This window comes from Drosophila miranda, assembly GCF_003369915.1.
Source record: "Drosophila miranda strain MSH22 chromosome Y unlocalized genomic scaffold, D.miranda_PacBio2.1 Contig_Y2_pilon, whole genome shotgun sequence".
NCBI classification, from domain to species: Eukaryota; Metazoa; Arthropoda; class Insecta; order Diptera; family Drosophilidae; genus Drosophila; species Drosophila miranda.
The window spans coordinates 9,262,902-9,282,098 of record NW_022881614.1 but is presented as its reverse complement, the minus strand read 5'-3'; the positions used below and the strand labels follow the sequence as shown (position 1 = coordinate 9,282,098).

The following is a 19,197-nucleotide window of genomic DNA, read 5'->3' as shown; positions in this document are numbered from 1 at the left end:
CCATTGAGGCATGTAACCAGCTCGACGATCGACATGCACTTCAATTTACAAACTTGCAAAGTCAGCAAATATCTGTGTGTGTCGACTGTGTCGACTCTTTTCCATTTCCGGCATGCAAGCCTCCCCACCCCCACCAATCCATTCACTTTTCCTCTCGCTTTGCCTGCAGCTTGTGCTCTCGTACTCGTAATGTAATGAAGTGAAGTGTGTGTTTGCATTAAAATGCAATTTGAAGTGCAAAGAGTTACAATATTATTATGGCATGTCGAAGGGTGAAGCGCAGAAAACCGAAGAAAAAGGGTTCAGAGCAGAGTTAACTCTCTCTCCTGCACCTGCACTCTCCTCTGGTTGCTGCTGCTTTTTTTTACTGCGGTTTATGGCCGCTAAGTGAGCCTATAAAAAACGACATGCATGGCTGGTCATATGACTGCCTGGGGATGTTCAAGTACACTTTTATGAATACTAAAAAAATACTGCCGGAGTGAGACGCAAAGAGATGGCGAGAGGGATGAGTGGGGCAGCAATCAGAGCGTTCCTGACTTGGCGCCATCGTCATGCACACATCGTCATCATCCTGCCAGCTGTTAATACCCCGCTCTCTTCCAGTAGGATGCTAATTGTGTGGCATGTACCTAACCGTTGCATGGCATACTTCGCACTGTTTTAAGGGCATGCATATGACACCGCTTAAAACTCGTATCACTCGAACGCAGACAGCTGCTGCCATGACCTTAAAAACACACCAGTTCTATTGCACATTTGTGACTTTAATTCGTTGTTGCACTTTTTTCTCCATTCCCCCAATAGTTCCGGTTTACTTGGCTGTATCCGATTTCATTTATAGATTGCTGTCGTTATTGTTCCAGAATTTCATAATTTATTAAAGCATCATGTTTGTACACGGAGCGTTTTCCGCATTAATGTTAATTCACGGATGGGGGTGTGTTAGTTTTTTCTGCAAACGAATCAAAGTCTATACAAGAAAGAGAAAAGTCGATCGATCCAGTTGAGTATTAGGGAATAACTATTTATTACAAATCTTAGTGCTTGAGTACTGGGCATAAGAGAGAGAATACAGTGGTGAATTTAGTACAATTATGGTGAGTGAATACAAAAAGTGAGCGTAGGCTCTCTATTTTACGAGGGTCATTTGAATACTTGTTCCTTAAAGGAGTTTGACCGAACATCCCGGCCCCGTTGAAAGGACTGCTTTCAAACCACCGGAAGAATTGCCAACTTGTGTATTGGCCTGCAACATGTTCCATTTGCAGTGCGGAGGTGCACCACCCGTACATGTCCATCCTTCCCAAGCACAGTAGACTGCACTCGGCCTAGTTTCCAGCGTAGCGGTGGCAGGTTGTCCTCATGGATGATGACCAACGTGCCCTCGGTAAGGTTCGTTGAGGGTGCTGTCCACTTCGTGCGCGATCGCAATTCGTTGACATAGTCAGCAGACCATTGCTTCCAAAACCGTTGCTTGACGGCCGTAATCGCATCGTAGCGGTCCATACTTGACAGCTTGATATTCCCGAGGGACCTTTCAGGTAGTGATCGCAATGATTCGCCAACCAAGAGATGACCAGCCGTGAGAGTGCTATAGTCATTTGGGTCTGACGAAAGCGGCGATAGCGGGCGCGAGTTGAGGATCGATTCTATCTCGACGACGACAGTGCTCAACTCTTTGAAGGTGAACCTGCTGTTGGCCAGCGTACGATTTAACAGCCCCTTTGCACTCTTGACTGCCGCTTCCCAAAGGACTCCAAAATGAGGTGCCCTGGGGGGAATAAAATGGAAATTAATAAAGTCAGATGCGCAAAATTTATAGATTTCATCTTGGGTCTGCTTTAAAAACATAAACTTTTTAGTTCCTGCAGTTGATTCGATGCCCCTACAAAGTTAGTGGCATTATCTCAGAAGATGTCTGTCGGCAGCTTGCGACGACCTCCCATCCGTTTCAATGCGTTTAAGAACGCCTTTGTTGACAAATCAGAGACTACTTCGATGTGAACGGCCTTGGTGAGAAGGCAAACGAACACGGCTATGTATGCTTTTGTAGGTCCCTTTCCTCGAATGCGTAGATATGTGTTGATGGGTCCACAAAAGTCAACTCCACAGCGTTCAAAGGGTCGAGCCGGAGCGAGTCGCGTAGGCGGTAATGAGCCCATGAGTTGTTGTAGCAGCTTCGGTCTGTAGCGAACGCAGTGTACACAGGAGCGAACAATTCTACGTGCCAAGTCTCTGGCGTTAACGATCCAATACTCCAAACGAATGAGAGCGACTAGGGCTTTAGGTCCAGCGTGATAGTTCCGAAGATGCAAATGGCGAATATAGTTCCATACAAATTTGGACTGACTAGGCACCAGCAACGGATGTTTTTGACCGTCTTGTAGGTCTGAGTATTCCAAACGTCCACCAACCTTGATAAGTTCGAATCCGTTCACGACTTCTAAAAAGGGAGTAAGAAACTTTAAGCTGCTTTTTAATGGTTTTTGCTTCTGAAGTAAACGGATGTCCTCTACAAAATGAGTTTGTTGAATGTTCCAAATAAGGCAATGTGAAGCAAAACGAAGTTCATCTGGCGTCGGTGAGGTTGTGGTAAACGTCGATTGCTTCCGACATCTCCTTATGAACCTAATCATCCAAGCAATGAGACGCAGACTGTGAGTGTACGAGCTGATATTATCGACGATGTTGAGGATATTATTTGTCTCGTGTACGGCAGCAAACAAACTTTTCCGATTCTCCGAGTTAACCACGTCCATGTCAATATCAAGTTTTCCCCCAGTGGCGGGCCAGTTTAGTGAATCTTCGACTAGAAACGTAGGACCCGAAAACCATGAAGACTTAATCAACTCGCTCACGTTACAGCCTCGCGACAGAATATCAGCAGGGTTTTGATGTGTTGGCACATAGCGCCATTTTCCATCAGACGTTAAATCCTGAATATCGGACAATCGATTTCCAACAAAGGTCGATAAGGTGACTGAGTGTTGTTGCAACCAATGCAATACGAGCTGTGAGTCGCTCCAAAAATAAGATGTGATAGTGTGTTTACTGAATATGGCCTTGACTTTGTTATACAACTGAGAAAGTAGATGTGCGCCGCATAGTTCAAGCTTCGGAAGAGACTGTTTCTTCACTGGTGCTACTCTAGACTTAGAAGTGAACAATTTCACTGTGACCTGTCCAAGCGAATTCTCCGTGCGCACATAAACACAGCAGCCGTATGCCCGAATCGATGCGTCGCAAAATCCATGTATTTGAATGCTCCTAGTATCAGGCTGCAAACAAAAACGAGGTACCGCTAGTGACGACAGTGAATTCAGCGATTCCAAACACTTGCTCCATGCGTGGCTTAAATTCTGGGGACAGACTCGTCCCAGTCGAGTTTCAAAAGCCACAACTCCTGAAGAATGATCTTAGAGACAATGACTAACGGTGATAGCAGACCGATTGGATCGAATAGCGACGACGCAGTAGACAAAATTGTTCGTTTTGTGGTAGTGGGATAGACTTCCTTTGGATTAAATGTGAAACTACATGCATCTCTTCGTTGATGCCAAGTTAAGCCGAGTGTGCTGCTGACTGAGTTTTCTGAAATGTTTAATTCCTTGGGAGATTCGTCTTCCATCAACGCCTGGATGATTTGAATGCCACTTGCATAATGGAAACTGACCACGAGCGAGAGTTGATGTGATTTCAGTTTTTAGTTTGAAGAGTGTATCTATATCATCAGCCCCACACAAAAGGTCATCAACATAAAATGCAGTTTTTCAGCAGCAGCCCCTAATGGCCATGCATCCTTACAATCCTCAGCCAAGTAATGCAAACTACGAGTTGCGAGAAATGGGGCAGACGCAGTCCCATATGTCACTGTATTGAGTTGGTAGGTTTGAAGATCCGTATTTGGAGATGCTCGCCACAAAATGTACTGGAATTTTCTATCCTTCTTACTCACAAGTACCTGCCTGTACATTTTTGTGACGTCGGCTGTGATGCCGAACCTATGCATGCGGAACCGCAGCAATTGCAAGTACAACTCATCCTGAATGGTAGGGCCGACTAAAAGTGGATCGTTAAGTGACCTTTGAGATGTTGTACGGCAAGAGGCGTCAAAGACAACTCTGAGCTTCGTCGAGGTACTGCTTGGTTTCAGAACGAAATGGTGGGGTATATAATAATGCGGTTCTTCCAAGTTAGGATTCAGTACGAGGGACATATGGCCGAGACTTTCATATTCCTGCATGAACGAGATATACTGCGAGCGAATTTCCGGTAGACGAGCGAGACGTCTCTCAATGGCAAAAAATCGAGTTCGAGCTGTATTGAAGGAACTTCCTAGACAACTTGGAACTTCTTGAAATGGCAAGCGAACGACAATCCGCCCACTGTCATCCTGATGTGTTGTGTCCCTGAAATGGTCCTCACAGCGACGATGATTTGGGAGCATTCTAGCGCTGATCGACTCTTCTACAGTCGCCAAGCACAATGGTGGCTGTCTGTTATATTGCCGCTGGTATCTCCCAGCAACAACCCAACCAAAAAGAGTCTTCTGCAAAGTGGGAAGATTTGGACCAATGCGAATCTGGCCAACAGCTAGAGCTCCATAGAAGGCTTCGGTTCCCAGTAACAAATCAATACGTTTAGTCCTATAGAACGATTCGTCAGACAATGGAGTGTTAGCTGGTAGGTTCCAATTCGATATGTCGATCTCACTATCTGGCTGGTAGGCAATATGGGATGTGATTCCAAACTGGAGAGTGAGCTGATAGCCGGAAGTACGTGACTTAATAGAGGTAGTCGTACGAGCCTTCAAACTAGTAAGGGAGTCTCCTATACTGCGAATTCCAATGTGGTGTTTTTCACGACGAAGGCGAAGCTTTTGTGCAAAGGTTTCGGTTACAAAATTAGCCTGAGAGCATGAATCAAGCAACGCTCTACCGAGTTTGTATTCACCTGTGGCATCCTTTACCAAAACCATAGCTGTTGCCAACAAAATTTGATCATCTGCTGCGATCTCCATATGAGAATGTGAAGCAGCTTGATGAGCCGTTTGCCAGGAGGGTTGCGCTGGTTGGAGTACCGGTTCAGTAGTTGAAGATTGTCCTGCTGATGATTGGGGTGGCTGTTGCGGCTGAGAGTGATGAGTCGATGAACATTGCGTCACTCTATGACCATTTCCAAGACAATTGATGCAGAGACCGAGGCGTTTTGCATTGTCGTACCGTTGGTTGCTGTTCATAGCCTTGAACTGAGCGCAATTAGAGATCTTATGGCCAGAACTAGAACAAAGTGTACAAGACGGATTAGTGATAGCAAACGACGAGTTTATTTGGTGATTAGAATGACGATTTGACTTATTGGATTCAGCCTTTCGTTGTGACGAAGTAGCAGCCGAGTTTCCAGACGAATGGAGAAACTGACAGTGGCGTTCCAAAAGCTGTGTGCATGCTAGCCAGGTTGGCAGAGTTTTGTAGTCCTGCGATTCCTTCCACTTGTTCCGAGTTTGCTGATCACACTTTTCCATTATAATATATATAACCATAGCGTGAACAATGTTCTCAGGTTTGCCGATGGACTCCAGCGAGCTTAATATAGCGGATGCCTTATCCACTAGGCTGTGAAGCTGCTGACTGTTTGACCTTTCCACAGGTTGTAGTGCAAACAATGCCTCAATACCTTCTAAAAATATAAGAGTAGGATTATCAAAACGGCCTTTGAGTTTTGCTAGGGCCTTCGGATAGTTTTCGCTTGTAACCTGGAATGCCTGAATTGTATCTAATGCCGGCCCCGTGAGGCAGGTCAGCAAATAATTAAACTTTTCTATATTAGACAATCCAGACTCACGCACAACAATTTGCTCGAACGAGTGAATACAATTCTTATAGTTTGCATATGTTCCGTCGAAAGTGGGTAGCGACAACCTTGGTAACGATGACTTCACTGGCGGTGGGTGGTAGTCCGGCGCAACAATGCTGGCGTTCAGATCTCCTCCCATTTTTTCCCTTATGGCTAGCTTGATTGCTATGTATGTATCCTCCAAATCTGCCCGTCCTTCATCATTCGGACTAAGGTCTTCAATATTAGCTTGGACATTTAAAACATTCTTGAAATACGTTTCTAAGATGTTCAACCGATAGCGAAGCTCATTATTGCATATCGGGGTTTCCGATTTAGCATCTACCACAGATTTGATCCGAGTTATATTTCGTTTTATATTGCTCCGTTGGCGTTTTAAGTCTTCGAGCGTCATCATTTTGTTGTGTAGTGTAATTACGCTGACACAGAACTAGAGCTTCCAAAAATAACAACAACAAAAAAACGCAGCAAGCAGCAGCAGCTAGAGCACAAAACCAACGGTGAAAGCAAAAGCAAAAGTTCCAGCAGCGGCAACGAAAGCAAAACGAAAGTGAAGCGGTGGAATTCCAATAGAAAGAATGCGTTGATCGATGGACCAAAGCAGGTAGCTGCAAAGCGAACGAACCGAGAATGCAAGCGCCGTTGAATGCGTTGTGGGTGACAAGCGAATGATAAAATTAAGCGAGAACGGCGAGAGCAAGGCGAGGACAACGATCCCGCGATCTAGACGAACAATTCTGATACGGTTTTCGGAACTTTCGATTGCAGCTGCGAGACGAGCGAATGTTGTAATTGTTGCCTTTGTAGATTGCGATTAGTTTAATTGTTCACAGAAGAATTAACATAACACACATGCCCCACGTTGGGCGACAAAATGTTTGTACACGGAGCGTTTTCCGCATTAATGTTAATTCACGGATGGGGGTGTGTTAGTTTTTTCTGCAAACGAATCAAAGTCTATACAAGAAAGAGAAAAGTCGATCGATCCAGTTGAGTATTAGGGAATAACTATTTATTACAAATCTTAGTGCTTGAATACTGGGCATAAGAGAGAGAATACAGTGGTGAATTTAGTACAATTATGGTGAGTAAATACAAAAAGTGAGCGTAGGCTCTCTATTTTACGAGGGTCATTTGAATACTTGTTCCTTAAAGGAGTTTGACCGAACAACCATATCTATCAGATTCCTGAATCTGGATCAGATCGGATCATTTTTATAGCCAATAGGAACAAATCAATTTGCAGTGGCTACGCAGAGCCCGACGTCACGCTCAGACTGATTTTCTGTCTCTCTCGCACTCTTTGTCGTGTCGTTTAATATTAGCGGCGTCTGACGGAGGGTGCCATACTGACTTAGTATCGGGTATAACTGTAGAGTTGCGGTGTCCGCAGCAACTCACAACGTTCCCCCTCGTTCTTTTTATACCCGATACTCAAAATGAGTATTGGGTTATATTAGATTTGTGGTAAAAGTGGATGTGTGTAACGTCCAGAAGGAATCGTTTCCGACCCCATAAAGTATATATATTCTTGATCAGCATCAATAGCCGAGTCGATTGAGCCATGTCTGTCTGTCCGTCTGTCCGTCCGTCCGTCTGTCCGTCTGTCCGTCCGTCCGTCTGTCCGTCCCCTTCAGCGCCTAGTGCTCAAAGACTATATGAGCTAGAGCAACGATGTTTTGGATCCAGATTTCTGTGATATGTCACTGCTACAAAAATATTTCAAAACTTCGCCCCGCCCACTTCCACCCCCACAAAGTACGAAAATCTGTGGCATCCACAATTTTAAAGATACGAGAAAACCAAAAACGCAGAATCGTAGAGAATGACTATATCTTTTAGACTACAGAATCTGAATTGGATCGTATTATTATTAGAGCCAGCATCAAGAAAACAATTTCATTTTTTCTCGCCCTGTCTCTCTCTAACACACACGTAGTATAGCCGGCTTTGCTTAGAGTAAAACATTAGCGCCTAGATCTCAGAGACTATAAAAGGTAGAGCAACCAAATTTGGTATCCATACTCCTAATATATCGGACCGAGACGAGTTTGTTTCAAAATTTTGCCACACCCCCTTCCGCCCCCGCAATGGACGAAAATCTGGGAATATTCACAAATCTCAGAGACAATTAACGCTAGAGTAACCAAATTGCGCAGAATCATAGATAATGACCATATCTATCAGATTCCTGAATCTGGATCAGATCGGATCATTTTTATAGCCAATAGGAACAAATCAATTTGCAGTTGTTACGCAGCGCCCGACGTCACGCTCAGACTGATTTTCTGTCTCTCGCACGCACTCTTTGTCGTGTCGTTTAATATTGTCGGCGTCTGCCGGAGGAGAGACATACTGACTAAGTATCGGGTATAAATGTAGAGTTGCGGTGTCCGCAGCAACTCACAACGTTCTCTCTCGTTTTTTTTTGTTATCTGAAGGTCCTTGTCGTTATCCCTCAAAACGTAACCTGACACTTGGGTAACTAGGACATAAAAACACAAATAAATCACAGAGGCGCTCGATAAAAAAGAAAACCATTTCCGGTATCAGCGTGGAGTCCAGGCAACTTTCGATTTCGATTGTATTTCAGAGACAGGGAGATTTTCTATAATTTCCACATCAAAACGAGAACAATGACTGTAGGGGACACGCCTCCAGAGACTTTCAAATTGCCTTCAAAATTGTATTTCCACGTGGGCAGGTCTTTGGGTTACGATTAAACGATCGTATTTGGGGACCGAGAAATAGAATCGGAATATCCGGCCCTGTATTGTGCGGTCGATTAATGATCGGTTATCAGATTGCAAAAAAGGTGAAAGTGGGTTCCATAATAATAGTGGTTAGCGGTTTGATTCCACGGCACACTACATGATTTTTGTATATGTACCACACATTCTTGCAACAAAGAAAAAAGTGATAGTGATTGAGAAAGATGCATGGAGAATGGCCCGCATGACTTCAAATTCTTGCTTATAAAATAAACTGGCATATCCGGAGTGCCACTTCTTTAGTTTCTGTCCCCCTACATTCCCCCTAAATAGTGGCCTCTAAGACATTCACTGGATGCTTAAATCGAACGTAACTAAATATTTCCGCTGATTGTTAATCAATTTTTTTCTACACAAATTGCCCTTTGTGATATATGTTATAAATAGACACCCTTACCTTTTGCCTGTTGTCAATGTAAGTGGCTTCTAATTTATGTTACATGGAGGCGTTATAATCGAGAATAAACGAGGGGGAACGTTGTGAGTTGCTGCGGACACCGCAACCCTACAGTTATACCCGATACTTAGTCAGTATGGCTCTCCTCCGGCAGACGCCGCTAATATTAAACGACACGACAAAGAGTGCGTGCGAGAGAGACAGAAAATCAGTCTGAGCGTGACGTCGGGCGCTGCGTAGCCAGTGTAAATTGATTTGTTCCTTTTGGCTATAAAAATTATCTGATCTAGTCCAGATTCAGCAATCTGATAGATATGGTCGTTATCTATGATTTTGCGTTTTTAGGTTTCTCGAATGTGCAATATTGTGGATGCAACAGATTTTCGTCCTTTGTGGGGGCGGAAGGGAGTCGGGCGAAATTCTGAGATATACGTTTTATAGTGAGATCTAACAGGAGTGCGGATACTAAATTTGGTTACTCTAGCCTTAATAGTCCCTGAGATTTGTGGATGCCCCAGATTTTCGTCCTTTGCGGGGGCGGAAGGGGGTGTGGCGAAATTTGGACACGAAATGGTCAAGGTCCGATATCACAGGAGTGTGGATACCAAATTTGGTTGCTCTGGCTCTTATAGGTTCTGAGATCCTTGAACTCATATTTTGCAATTGGCAAAACAGACCATGAAACCTGTGTGTTAGAGAGAGACAGAGCGAGAAAGAATGAAATTGTTTTCTTTATTCTGGCTATAATAATTATACGATCTGGTTGAGATTTTACACTCTAGAACATATAGTCATCTTCTACGATTCTGCGTTTTTGGTTTTATCGTATCTTTAAAATTGTGGATGCCACAGATTTTCGTCCTTTGTGGGGCGGAAGTGGGCGGGGCGAAGTTCTGAAATATTTTTGTAGCAGTGACATATCACAGAAGTCTGGATCCAAAACATCGTTGCTCTAGCTCTTATAGTCTTTGAGCACTAGGCGCTGAAGGGGACGGACAGACGGACGGACGGACAGACGGACAGACAGACATGGCTCAATCGACTCGGCTATTGATGCTGATCAAGAATATATATACTTTATGGGGTCGGAAACGATTCCTTCTGGACGGTACACACATCCACTTTTACCACAAATCTAATATACCCCAATACTCATTTTGAGTATCGGGTATAATAAAGTATTAATAAATTGCTCATATATACATATATTATATATGTAGTTTTTCAGCAATTTTTTGCTCTTGTGGTGTAATGATTTCCCATCATTTGTGTGCTGCAGACATAATGCGGGCCTTCAGATACCAACAAAAGGTGAAGAGAAAATTACTTTCAGCTTCGATAGAACGATTTGCAAATGGGTTATTTAGAAAATATTCACCAATTAGAGAATCAAAGAACATAACTATCAAATTTCTACGAGAAACCTTTCATTCTGCTGTTGAAAACTATCGGTATGATCGCGATAATCAACACCTTAACCCTAGAGCAGTCAGACAGGAATCAGTAATCTCAAAATAGACAAGAATCATTTGACATTTTAACGCCGATTCGTGAATAGCGACACTCGGATTTCATAGACATTTTCTATTAAGTAAATTAAAAGAAAAAGTATCGAATGACCCTGTTCCTTTTTTAAATTCTCACATGAGTGCGCATTTAAGAAAAAGACGGTGAACCTGCTAGCCTAAGCCATATTTAATTGCGAAAACATTCCACTATCCATTTTCCATTATTATACCCTTTCATACGCACCAAAGACCTTATATTTATACCCGATACTCAAAATGAGGATTGGGGTATATTAGATTTGTGGTAAAAGTGGATGAGAGTAACGTCCAGAAGGAATCGTTTCCGACCCCATAAAGTATATATATTCTTGATCAGCATCAATAGCCGAGTCGATTGAGCCCTGTCTGTCTGTCCGTCTGTCCGTCCGTCCGTCCGTCCGTCTGTCCGTCCCCTTCAGCGCCTAGTGCTCAAAGACTATAAGAGCTAGAGTAACGATGTTTTGGATCCAGACTTCTGTGATATGTCACTGCTACAAAAATATTTCAAAACTTCGCCCCGCCCACTTCCGCTCCCACAAAGGACGAAAATCTGTGGCATCCACAGTTTTAAGGATACGATAAAACCAAAAACGCAGAATCGTAGAAGATGACTATATGTTCTAGAGTGTAAAATCTCAACCAGATCGTATAATTATTATAGCCAGAATCAAGAAAACAATTTCATTCTTTCTCGCTCTGTCTCTCTCTAACACACAGGTTTCATGGTCTGTTTTGCCAATTGCAAAATATGAGTTCAAGGATCTCAGAACCTGTAAAAGCCATAGCAACCAAATTTGGTATCCACACTCCTGTGATATCGGACCTTGACCACACCCCTTCCGCCCCGCAAAGGACGAAAATCTGGGGCATCCACAAATTTCAGAGACTATTAAGGCTAGAGTAACCAAATTTAGTATCCGCACTCCTGTTAGATCTCACTATAAAACTTGTATCTCAGAATTTCGCCCCATCCTTTTCCGCCCCCACAAAGGACGAAAATCTGTTGCATCCACAATATTGCACATTCGAGAAAACTAAAAACGCAGAATCATAGATAATGACCATATCTATCAGATTGCTGAATCTGGATCAGATCAGATCATTTTTATAGCCAAAAGGAACAAATCAATTTGCACTGGCTACGCAGCCCCGACGTCACCCTCAGACTGATACTCAAAATGAGTATTGGGGTATATTAAATTTGTGGTAAAAGTGGATGTGTGTAACGTCCAGAAGGAATCGTTTCCGACCCCATAAAGTATATATATTCTTGATCAGCATCAATAGCCGAGTCGATTGAGCCATTTCTGTCTGTCCGTCTGTCCGTCCGTCCGTCTGTCCGTCTGTCCGTCCCCTTCAGCGCCTAATGCTCAAAGACTATAAGAGCTAGAGTACCGATGTTTTGTATCCAGACTTCTGTGATGAGTCACTACTACAAAAATATTTCAAAACTTCGCCCCGCCCACTTCCCCCCTACAAAGGACGAAAATCTGTGGCATCCACATTTTTAAAGATACGATAAAACCAAAAACGCAGAATTGTAGAGGATGACTATATGTTTTAGAATGTAAGATTTCAACCAGATCGTATAATTATTATAGCCAGAATGAAGAAAACAATTTCATTCTTTCTCGCTCTGTCTCTCTCTAACACACAGGTTTCATGGTCGGTTTGGCCAATTGCAAAATATGAGTTCAAGGATCTCAGAACCTATAAGAGCCAGAGCAACCAAATTTGGTATCCACACTCCTGTGATATCGGACCTTGACCGTTTTGTGTCCAAATTTCGCCACACCCCCTTCCGAACACGCAAAGGACGAAAATCTGGGGCATCCACAAATCTCAGAGACTATTAAGGCTAGAGTAATCAAATTTGGTATCCGCACTTCTGTTAGATCTCACTATAAAACGTATATCTCAGAATTCCGCCCCACCCTTTTCCGCCCCCACAAAAAACGAAAATCTGTTGCATCCACAATATTGCACATTTGAGAAAACTAAAAACGCAGAATCATAGATAATGACCATATCTATCAGATTGCTGAATCTGGATTAGATCAGATCATTTTTATAGCCAAAAGGAACAAATCAATTTGCACTGGCTACGCAGCCCCCGACGTCACGCTCAGACTGATTTTCTGTCTCTCTCGCACGAACTCCTTGTCGTGTCGTTTAATATTAGCGGCGTCTGCCGGAGGAGAGCCATACTGACTTAGTATCGGGTATAACTGTAGAGTTGCGGTCTCCGCAACAACTCACAACGTTCCCCTCGTTTTTTTTTAAATCTAAGTGCACAAGTCCATCACCCTGCGTGCTGACGAGTCTCGTGCGTGTCCTGCGCGGCACCCTTCCCCAGTGTCCTGCGTGTCACTCTACCGTTACTGGTCCTGCGTGACCCTCTAGGGCGACCCATTATAGCCATTCCCCTTCGCCCCTGTGTCTCTCGCTCCTCGGGTTGGGGTTTCAGATCTCGTATGTGTGCCGTTCTCTTCTTCCTGTCGCCCTCCTTTCTTAGGTGGCAGTTAACTGGGGATATAAAGTCCTCTATCCGGTATGGCCCTTCGTACCTTGGTGCCAGCTTCGCGGCAAATCCCTCCGCTGCATTGGAAAGATGGTGCTGTTTGGCCCACACGACCTCTCCCACTTTGGGTTTCCACGGTCTCCTTCTCAGATTATAATGCCTGGCCTGATCCTGGGCTGCCCTTTCCAAGTTGCGTCGAACCAACTGAAACAGCTCCTTTAATTTCTTCGCATTTTCATCCGGCGTCTCTGTGCCTTGTCCCGTGCCTACCGTCTCCTCGTCATATAGGGCCTTTGGCAGCCGGGGTTAACTTCCTTGCACCACGAACGCCGGTGAATATCCCGTTGTATCCGACACTCCCGAATTCATGGCCAGCATTAGCTCCGGCCACTTTTCGTCCCAACACCTTTGATCGCCCTCGGTGAACTGGGCTATCATGGTCTTTACCGTTCTGTTCGTTCGCTCTGTCGGATTCTCTTGCGGCGTGTATGGCACCGTAAACTGTTGGCGAACTCCTAGCTGCTCCAGGAATCTTTTAAATGTCCTGCTTGTAAACTTCACCTCATTGTCCGTAATGAAGACTTTGGGCGCCCCAAAACGGGCTATTATGCGCTCTCGACAGGCCTTTATTAGTGCCTCGGCTGTGGCCTTCCTCAGCGGCACCAACTCGGTCCACTTTGAGAATCGATCCACTAGCACCAACAGCATCGAGTTCCCATGCTTCGACCTCGGCAGAGGACCCACAAAGTCAGCGCATACCGTTGCCCACGGTTCTTCCGGCACCTGAGTCAACATCTCCCCTGCCGCTTGTAGCTGACTTGGCTTAAAACGAAGACATAGTTCGCACTTGCGCACGTAGGCCCTCACGTCCCTGTACATCCCTGGCCAGTAATATCTTGCCGCCACCCGTGCCGCGGTTCTCCTTCCGCCGGCGTGGCCTGCTTCCGGGTTATCGTGGCTTTCCTTTAAAACCCTTTCTCGGGCATATTTCGGCACACATAACTTCCACGAGGCGACTTCTTCGCTCCCTGCCCGGTGAGGAATGTGCCGATACAAGTTTCCCCCCTTCTCCACATAGTCGGGGTACTTCGGGGATTCCTTTCTGATCTTTTCTACCATGCCCTCTAACCACTTGCAGGGCGGCTCGCTCACTGGTTGTGTTCCCTCCTCATGTCCTATCCGACGGCATCGTTCCTCCAACGGTTGTCGGGAGAGTGCGTCGGCTACCACGTTCAGCTGTCCTTTCCTGTACGCGACTTCAAAGTCGTACTGCTGTAGCTCTAATGCCCATCTCGCCACTCTCCCCGACGGACTTTCTATGCTATTTAACCACTTCAGAGCCATGTGGTCCGTGACCACCTTGAAGCGATATCCTTCCAAGGATGGCCTCGACCGGCGGATGGCCCATACAATGGCCAGACATTCTTTCTCGGTCGCCGAATAGTTCCTTTCGGGTCCATTTAGCGTCCTGCTAGCATATGATATTACCCGTTCGCCCCTTTCCGTCTCCTGCGTGAGAATCGCACCCAGCCCGTAATCACTGGCGTCTGTCTGCAGGATGAACTTCTTCGAGAAGTCGGGGCACGCCAGCACGGGGTCCGCCACTAGTTGTCTTTTCACCTCCTCGAACGCTTCCTGCCGTTCCTGTGTCCAGACCCATTCCGTTTTCTTCTTGAGGAGCCTGGTGAGTGGCTGCACGAGGGTGGCGAAGTCGGGCACGAACCGCCGGTACCATGAGGCCACTCCCAAATACTGTCTCAGCTCCTTGACATTTGTCGGCGGTTTCAGTTCGGCTATGGCTGCGACCTTCTCGGGGTCTGTACATATCCCCTCGCCGGTCACCTTGTGGCCCAGATACCGCAGATCTTTCCGAAAGAACTCGCTTTTGTCTGCGTTCAGCCGCAGGTTAGCCATGCGCAGCCGTCGAAACACCTCTTTCAGGTTTCTTCGGTGTTCTTCCTCCGTTCGCCCGATGACCACAATGTCATCCTGGTACGCGAACGAGTGCGGCATCATTTCTCGCCCAATCACTTGGTCTAAAGCCCGTTGAAAGGTGGCCGACGCGGAGTTTAACCCAAACGGCATCACCTTCCATTGGTATAACCCCTTTCCGGGCACCGTGAACGCCGTGATCGGCCGGCTGCTCTTTGCCAGGGATATCTGCCAATATCCATCCTTCAGATCCAGGCTACTGATGAATCTCGCTTCCCGCAGTTGATCGAGTATGTAGTCGATTCTGGGCATTGGGTACGCGTCCTTTATTGACCTCGCGTTTAAATGACGAAAGTCCACGCACAATCTCCACTTGCCATTTTTCTTCTTTACCATCACTATAGGCGAACTGTAGGGGCTCTTTGACGGCTCTATGCATCCCATTTCTAGTAGTTCATCCACTTTCTGGTTAATCTCGGCCTGAATTTTGGGGTTCTTCGGGTAATATCTTTGCTTAATCGGTTGCGGGTCACTTATGGTGATTGCGTGCACCGCCACATTAGACACCCCTCGATTTTGGAAAACGCCTCCAACTCTCGGGCTAAGAATTCCTCCACTGGCTCTTCCCTCGCCCCCTCATCCTGCCTCATGCCCGCGGACCCCTCTCTGGCGGCCACTCTTAGGGTCGTGTCCGTTTTGTTGTCGGCCTCCGGAGCAGTGTCCCCCGCTTCGGCCTTCGCCACGGACAGTCTTTCTTCCTGGCCTCCTCATTCCCGATCTTGGGCAGGGATCACCACCCTGTGTCCTGCACAGGTCACCACTGCCCCGACCGCGCGGAGAAAATCCCATCCTAAAACCAATTCATCAATCACACCCGGCAATACGAGTAACACCATTGGGATCTCCTTTTTCCCAAAGCATACCTTCGTTTCAATCTGGCGCGTGACCTCCTGGCTATGGCCATCCGCCAACCTCACCCTTTTCCTTGCCGCCGCCTCCCAGCCTTCACCCTTTAGTCGGTCCACCAGCTCGCGGCTCACGAAACTGCTGGTGGCTCCTGTATCCACCGTTGCTTGCAGCTCCATGCCCGCGACCTCCACTACTGCGGATAACTGCTCCTCCTCGCTGGTCAGCCTGCCGACTAGGCTTGAGGGACCGTTTCTTGCGACCCTGGCACGGCCCTCAGCGGCGTGGGTCGCGGGGCGTTTACCGTCTTCCTGCAGCACTGCCATGCCGAGATGCCCACTTTTCCGCATCTCCAGCAATAGGTGAGGGGTCGGGCGTTGCACTCCCGGCTCCAATGATCCGCGCTCCCACACCTTCGGCACGCCTGGGCAGGATTCTTGACATATCCGTTCTCGATATTGCCGTTGGTCGGTGTCGGCATAAGGACACGCGCTCCCCTTTCCTCCCGTGCTGCTGCATCCAGCGGGCCGTCTTTGCACCGTCGACATGCCGTCGTCTCGGCTGGCTTGTGGAAGGGGTTCGCTGCCCGGGCTTTCACGGTTGGATTCTCCCGTTGGAACTCCAGGCGGTCCCTCTCCAACGCCTCGAACTCGTCTGCCAATTCCATCATTGTGTCGAGATCCCTGCACCTGTGTGGCCTCATATACGCTCTCAGATCGGGCATGCTATTCTCACGAATCAGCTCCGTTTGCTCCTCTTGGGGACATTTCAGGGGTCGCATAAGTGTCTGCATCTCTACCATATACTCTTTGAATGGCTCGCCCCATTTCTGTTTCCGCATCCTCCCTTCCTGCAGCAACTTCTCAAAATATCCCCGCGGCAGAAAGTAAGCCTGGAAGCTGGACGAGAACTCTTTCCACGTTCTCCACTGTCGGTTGTTCGCCACGAACCACATCAGCGCCCGCCCCTTTAGCAGCTCTGGCATCGCCCTTGGGATTAGATCCAGATCCAGACCGTACGTCTCGGCGGACCACTCGACCTGCTTCAAGAACTCGAGAGGCTTCGTCGTCCCGTCGAAACGGAACGACCACTCTCTCACCTGTTTCGCCACTGTAGCGTAGTCCAGGTGTGCCGGCCGTATGGTGGCTGGTTCGGTTCTCCCCCTTTCGGCCTCTCGGCTTCGATCCCTTCCTTGGTGGCGGGACCTGCTAGGCGTCCCTGTGGGCGAGCGTTCCGGTATCGGCACTGAGAGACTCGCGATCAATTCTCGTTGTATTTCGACAGGAGACCGCCACAGCGCCGCCGCGGCTGCGCCGGGTGGGGGTGCCAGGTGCTCGTACGCGGCCTGTTTGTCGTCCGCCCGGGGTGTCGGCGACATTCCTTGAATGTTCTTCTCATCTCGTCTACTGTGCCCTCCAGCCGCACGCCGAAGACGTGGCCGCATTGGACAAGATCCTCCTTTCTGAACCGGTGGATCCATTGTCCCTTCCCCATACTCCCGTCTATATCTGTTCTCCCTTTGTCCTACTATTCGTCGTTGTAGGCCCCACGTTGGGCGCCAGTTGTAACGAATCTACTTTTTGGGCCGCTGGAGTTTGCAGGGCTCGCTAAGCGGTCGGCAGATTCCTTGCAACGTATTTTTATACCCGATACTCAAAATGAGTATTGGGGTATATTAGATTTGTGGTAAAAGTGGATGTGTGTAACGTCCAAAAGGAATCGTTTCCGACCCCATAAAGGATATATATTCTTGATCAGCATCAATAGCCGAGTCGGTTGAGCCATGTCTGTCTGTCCGTCTGTCCGTCCGTCCGTCTGTCCGTCTGTCCGTCCCCTTCAGCGCCTAGTGCTCAAAGACTATAAGAGCGAGAACAACGATGTTTTGGATCCAGACTTCTGTGATATGTCACTGCTACAAGAATATTTCAAAAATTGGCTCCGCCCACTTCCGTTCCCACAAAGGGCGAAAATCTGTGGCATCCACAATTTCGACGATACGAGAAAACTAAAAACGCAGAATCGTAGAAGATGAATATATCTTCTATAGTGCAAAATCTGAACCAGATCGTATAATTATTATAGCCAGAATCAAGAAAACAATTTCATTTTTTCTCGCCCTGTCTCTCTCTAACACACACGTAGCATAGGCGGCTTAGAGTAAAACATTAGCGCCTAGATCTCAGAGACTATAAAAGCTAGAGCAACCAAATTTGGTATCCACACTCCTAATATATCGGACCGAGACGAGTTTGTTTCAAAATTTCGCCACACCCCCTTCCGCCCCCGCAAAGGATGAAAATCTGGGGATATTCACAAATCTCAGAGACTATTATGGCTAGAGTAACCAAATTTGGTATCCGCACTCCTGTTAGATCTCACTACAAAACGTATATCTCAAAATTTCGCGCCACCCCCTTCCGTCCCCACAAAGGACGAAAATCTGTTGCATCCACAATATTGAGGATACGAGAAAACTAAAAACGCAGAGTCATAGATAATGACCATACCTATCAGATTGCTGAATCTGGATCAGATCAGATCATTTTTATAGCCAAAAGGAACAAATCAATTTGCACTGGCTACGCAGCACCAGACGTCACGCTCAGACTGATTTTCTGTCTCTCTCGCACGCACTCCTTGTCGTGTCGTTTAATATTAGCGGCGTCCGCCGGAGGAGAGCCATACTGACTTAGTATCGGGTATAACTGTAGAGTTGCGGTCTCCGCAGCAACTCACAACGTTCCCCCTCGTTTCCTTTATGGCTAGCTTGATTGCTATGTATGTATCCTCCAAATCTGCCCGTCCTTCATAATTCGGACTAAGGTCTTCAATATTAGCTTGGACATTTAAAACATTCTTGAAATACGTTTCTAAGATGTTCAACCGATAGCGAAGCTCATCATTGCATATCGGGGTTTCCAATTTAGCATCTACCACAGATTTGATCCGAGTTATATTTCGTTTTATATTGCTCCGTTGGCGTTTTAAGTCTTCGAGCGTCGTCATTTTGTTGTGTAGTGTAATTACGGTGACACAGAACTAGAGCTTCCAAAAATAACAACAACAAAAAAACGCAGCAAGCAGCAGCAGCTAGAGCACAAATCCAACGGTGAAAGCAAAAGCAAAAGTTCCAGCAGCGGCAACGAAAGCAAAACGAAAGTGAAGCGGTGGAATTCCAATAGAAAGAATGCGTTGATCGATGGACCAAAGAAGGTAGCTGCAAAGCGAACGAACCGAGATACAAGCGCCGTTGAATGCGTTGTG

General features: G+C 46.6%; 1 protein-coding gene and 1 pseudogene across 1 annotated transcript; both read right to left on the bottom strand.

Annotated features, from left to right (window-relative positions):
- The window catches only part of LOC117192999, a 174,288-nt pseudogene that overhangs the window by 146,090 nt on the left and 9,001 nt on the right, over positions 1–19,197 (bottom strand).
- LOC117192469 lies at positions 3,371–6,732 on the bottom strand. Its single transcript, XM_033397160.1, has 2 exons — positions 4,957–6,732; positions 3,371–4,879 (listed from the first exon to the last, which is right to left on the bottom strand). Exons 1-2 carry the CDS (start codon positions 6,254–6,256, stop codon positions 4,863–4,865), a joined length of 1,317 nt encoding a protein of 438 aa, XP_033253051.1. The 5' UTR covers positions 6,257–6,732; the 3' UTR covers positions 3,371–4,862.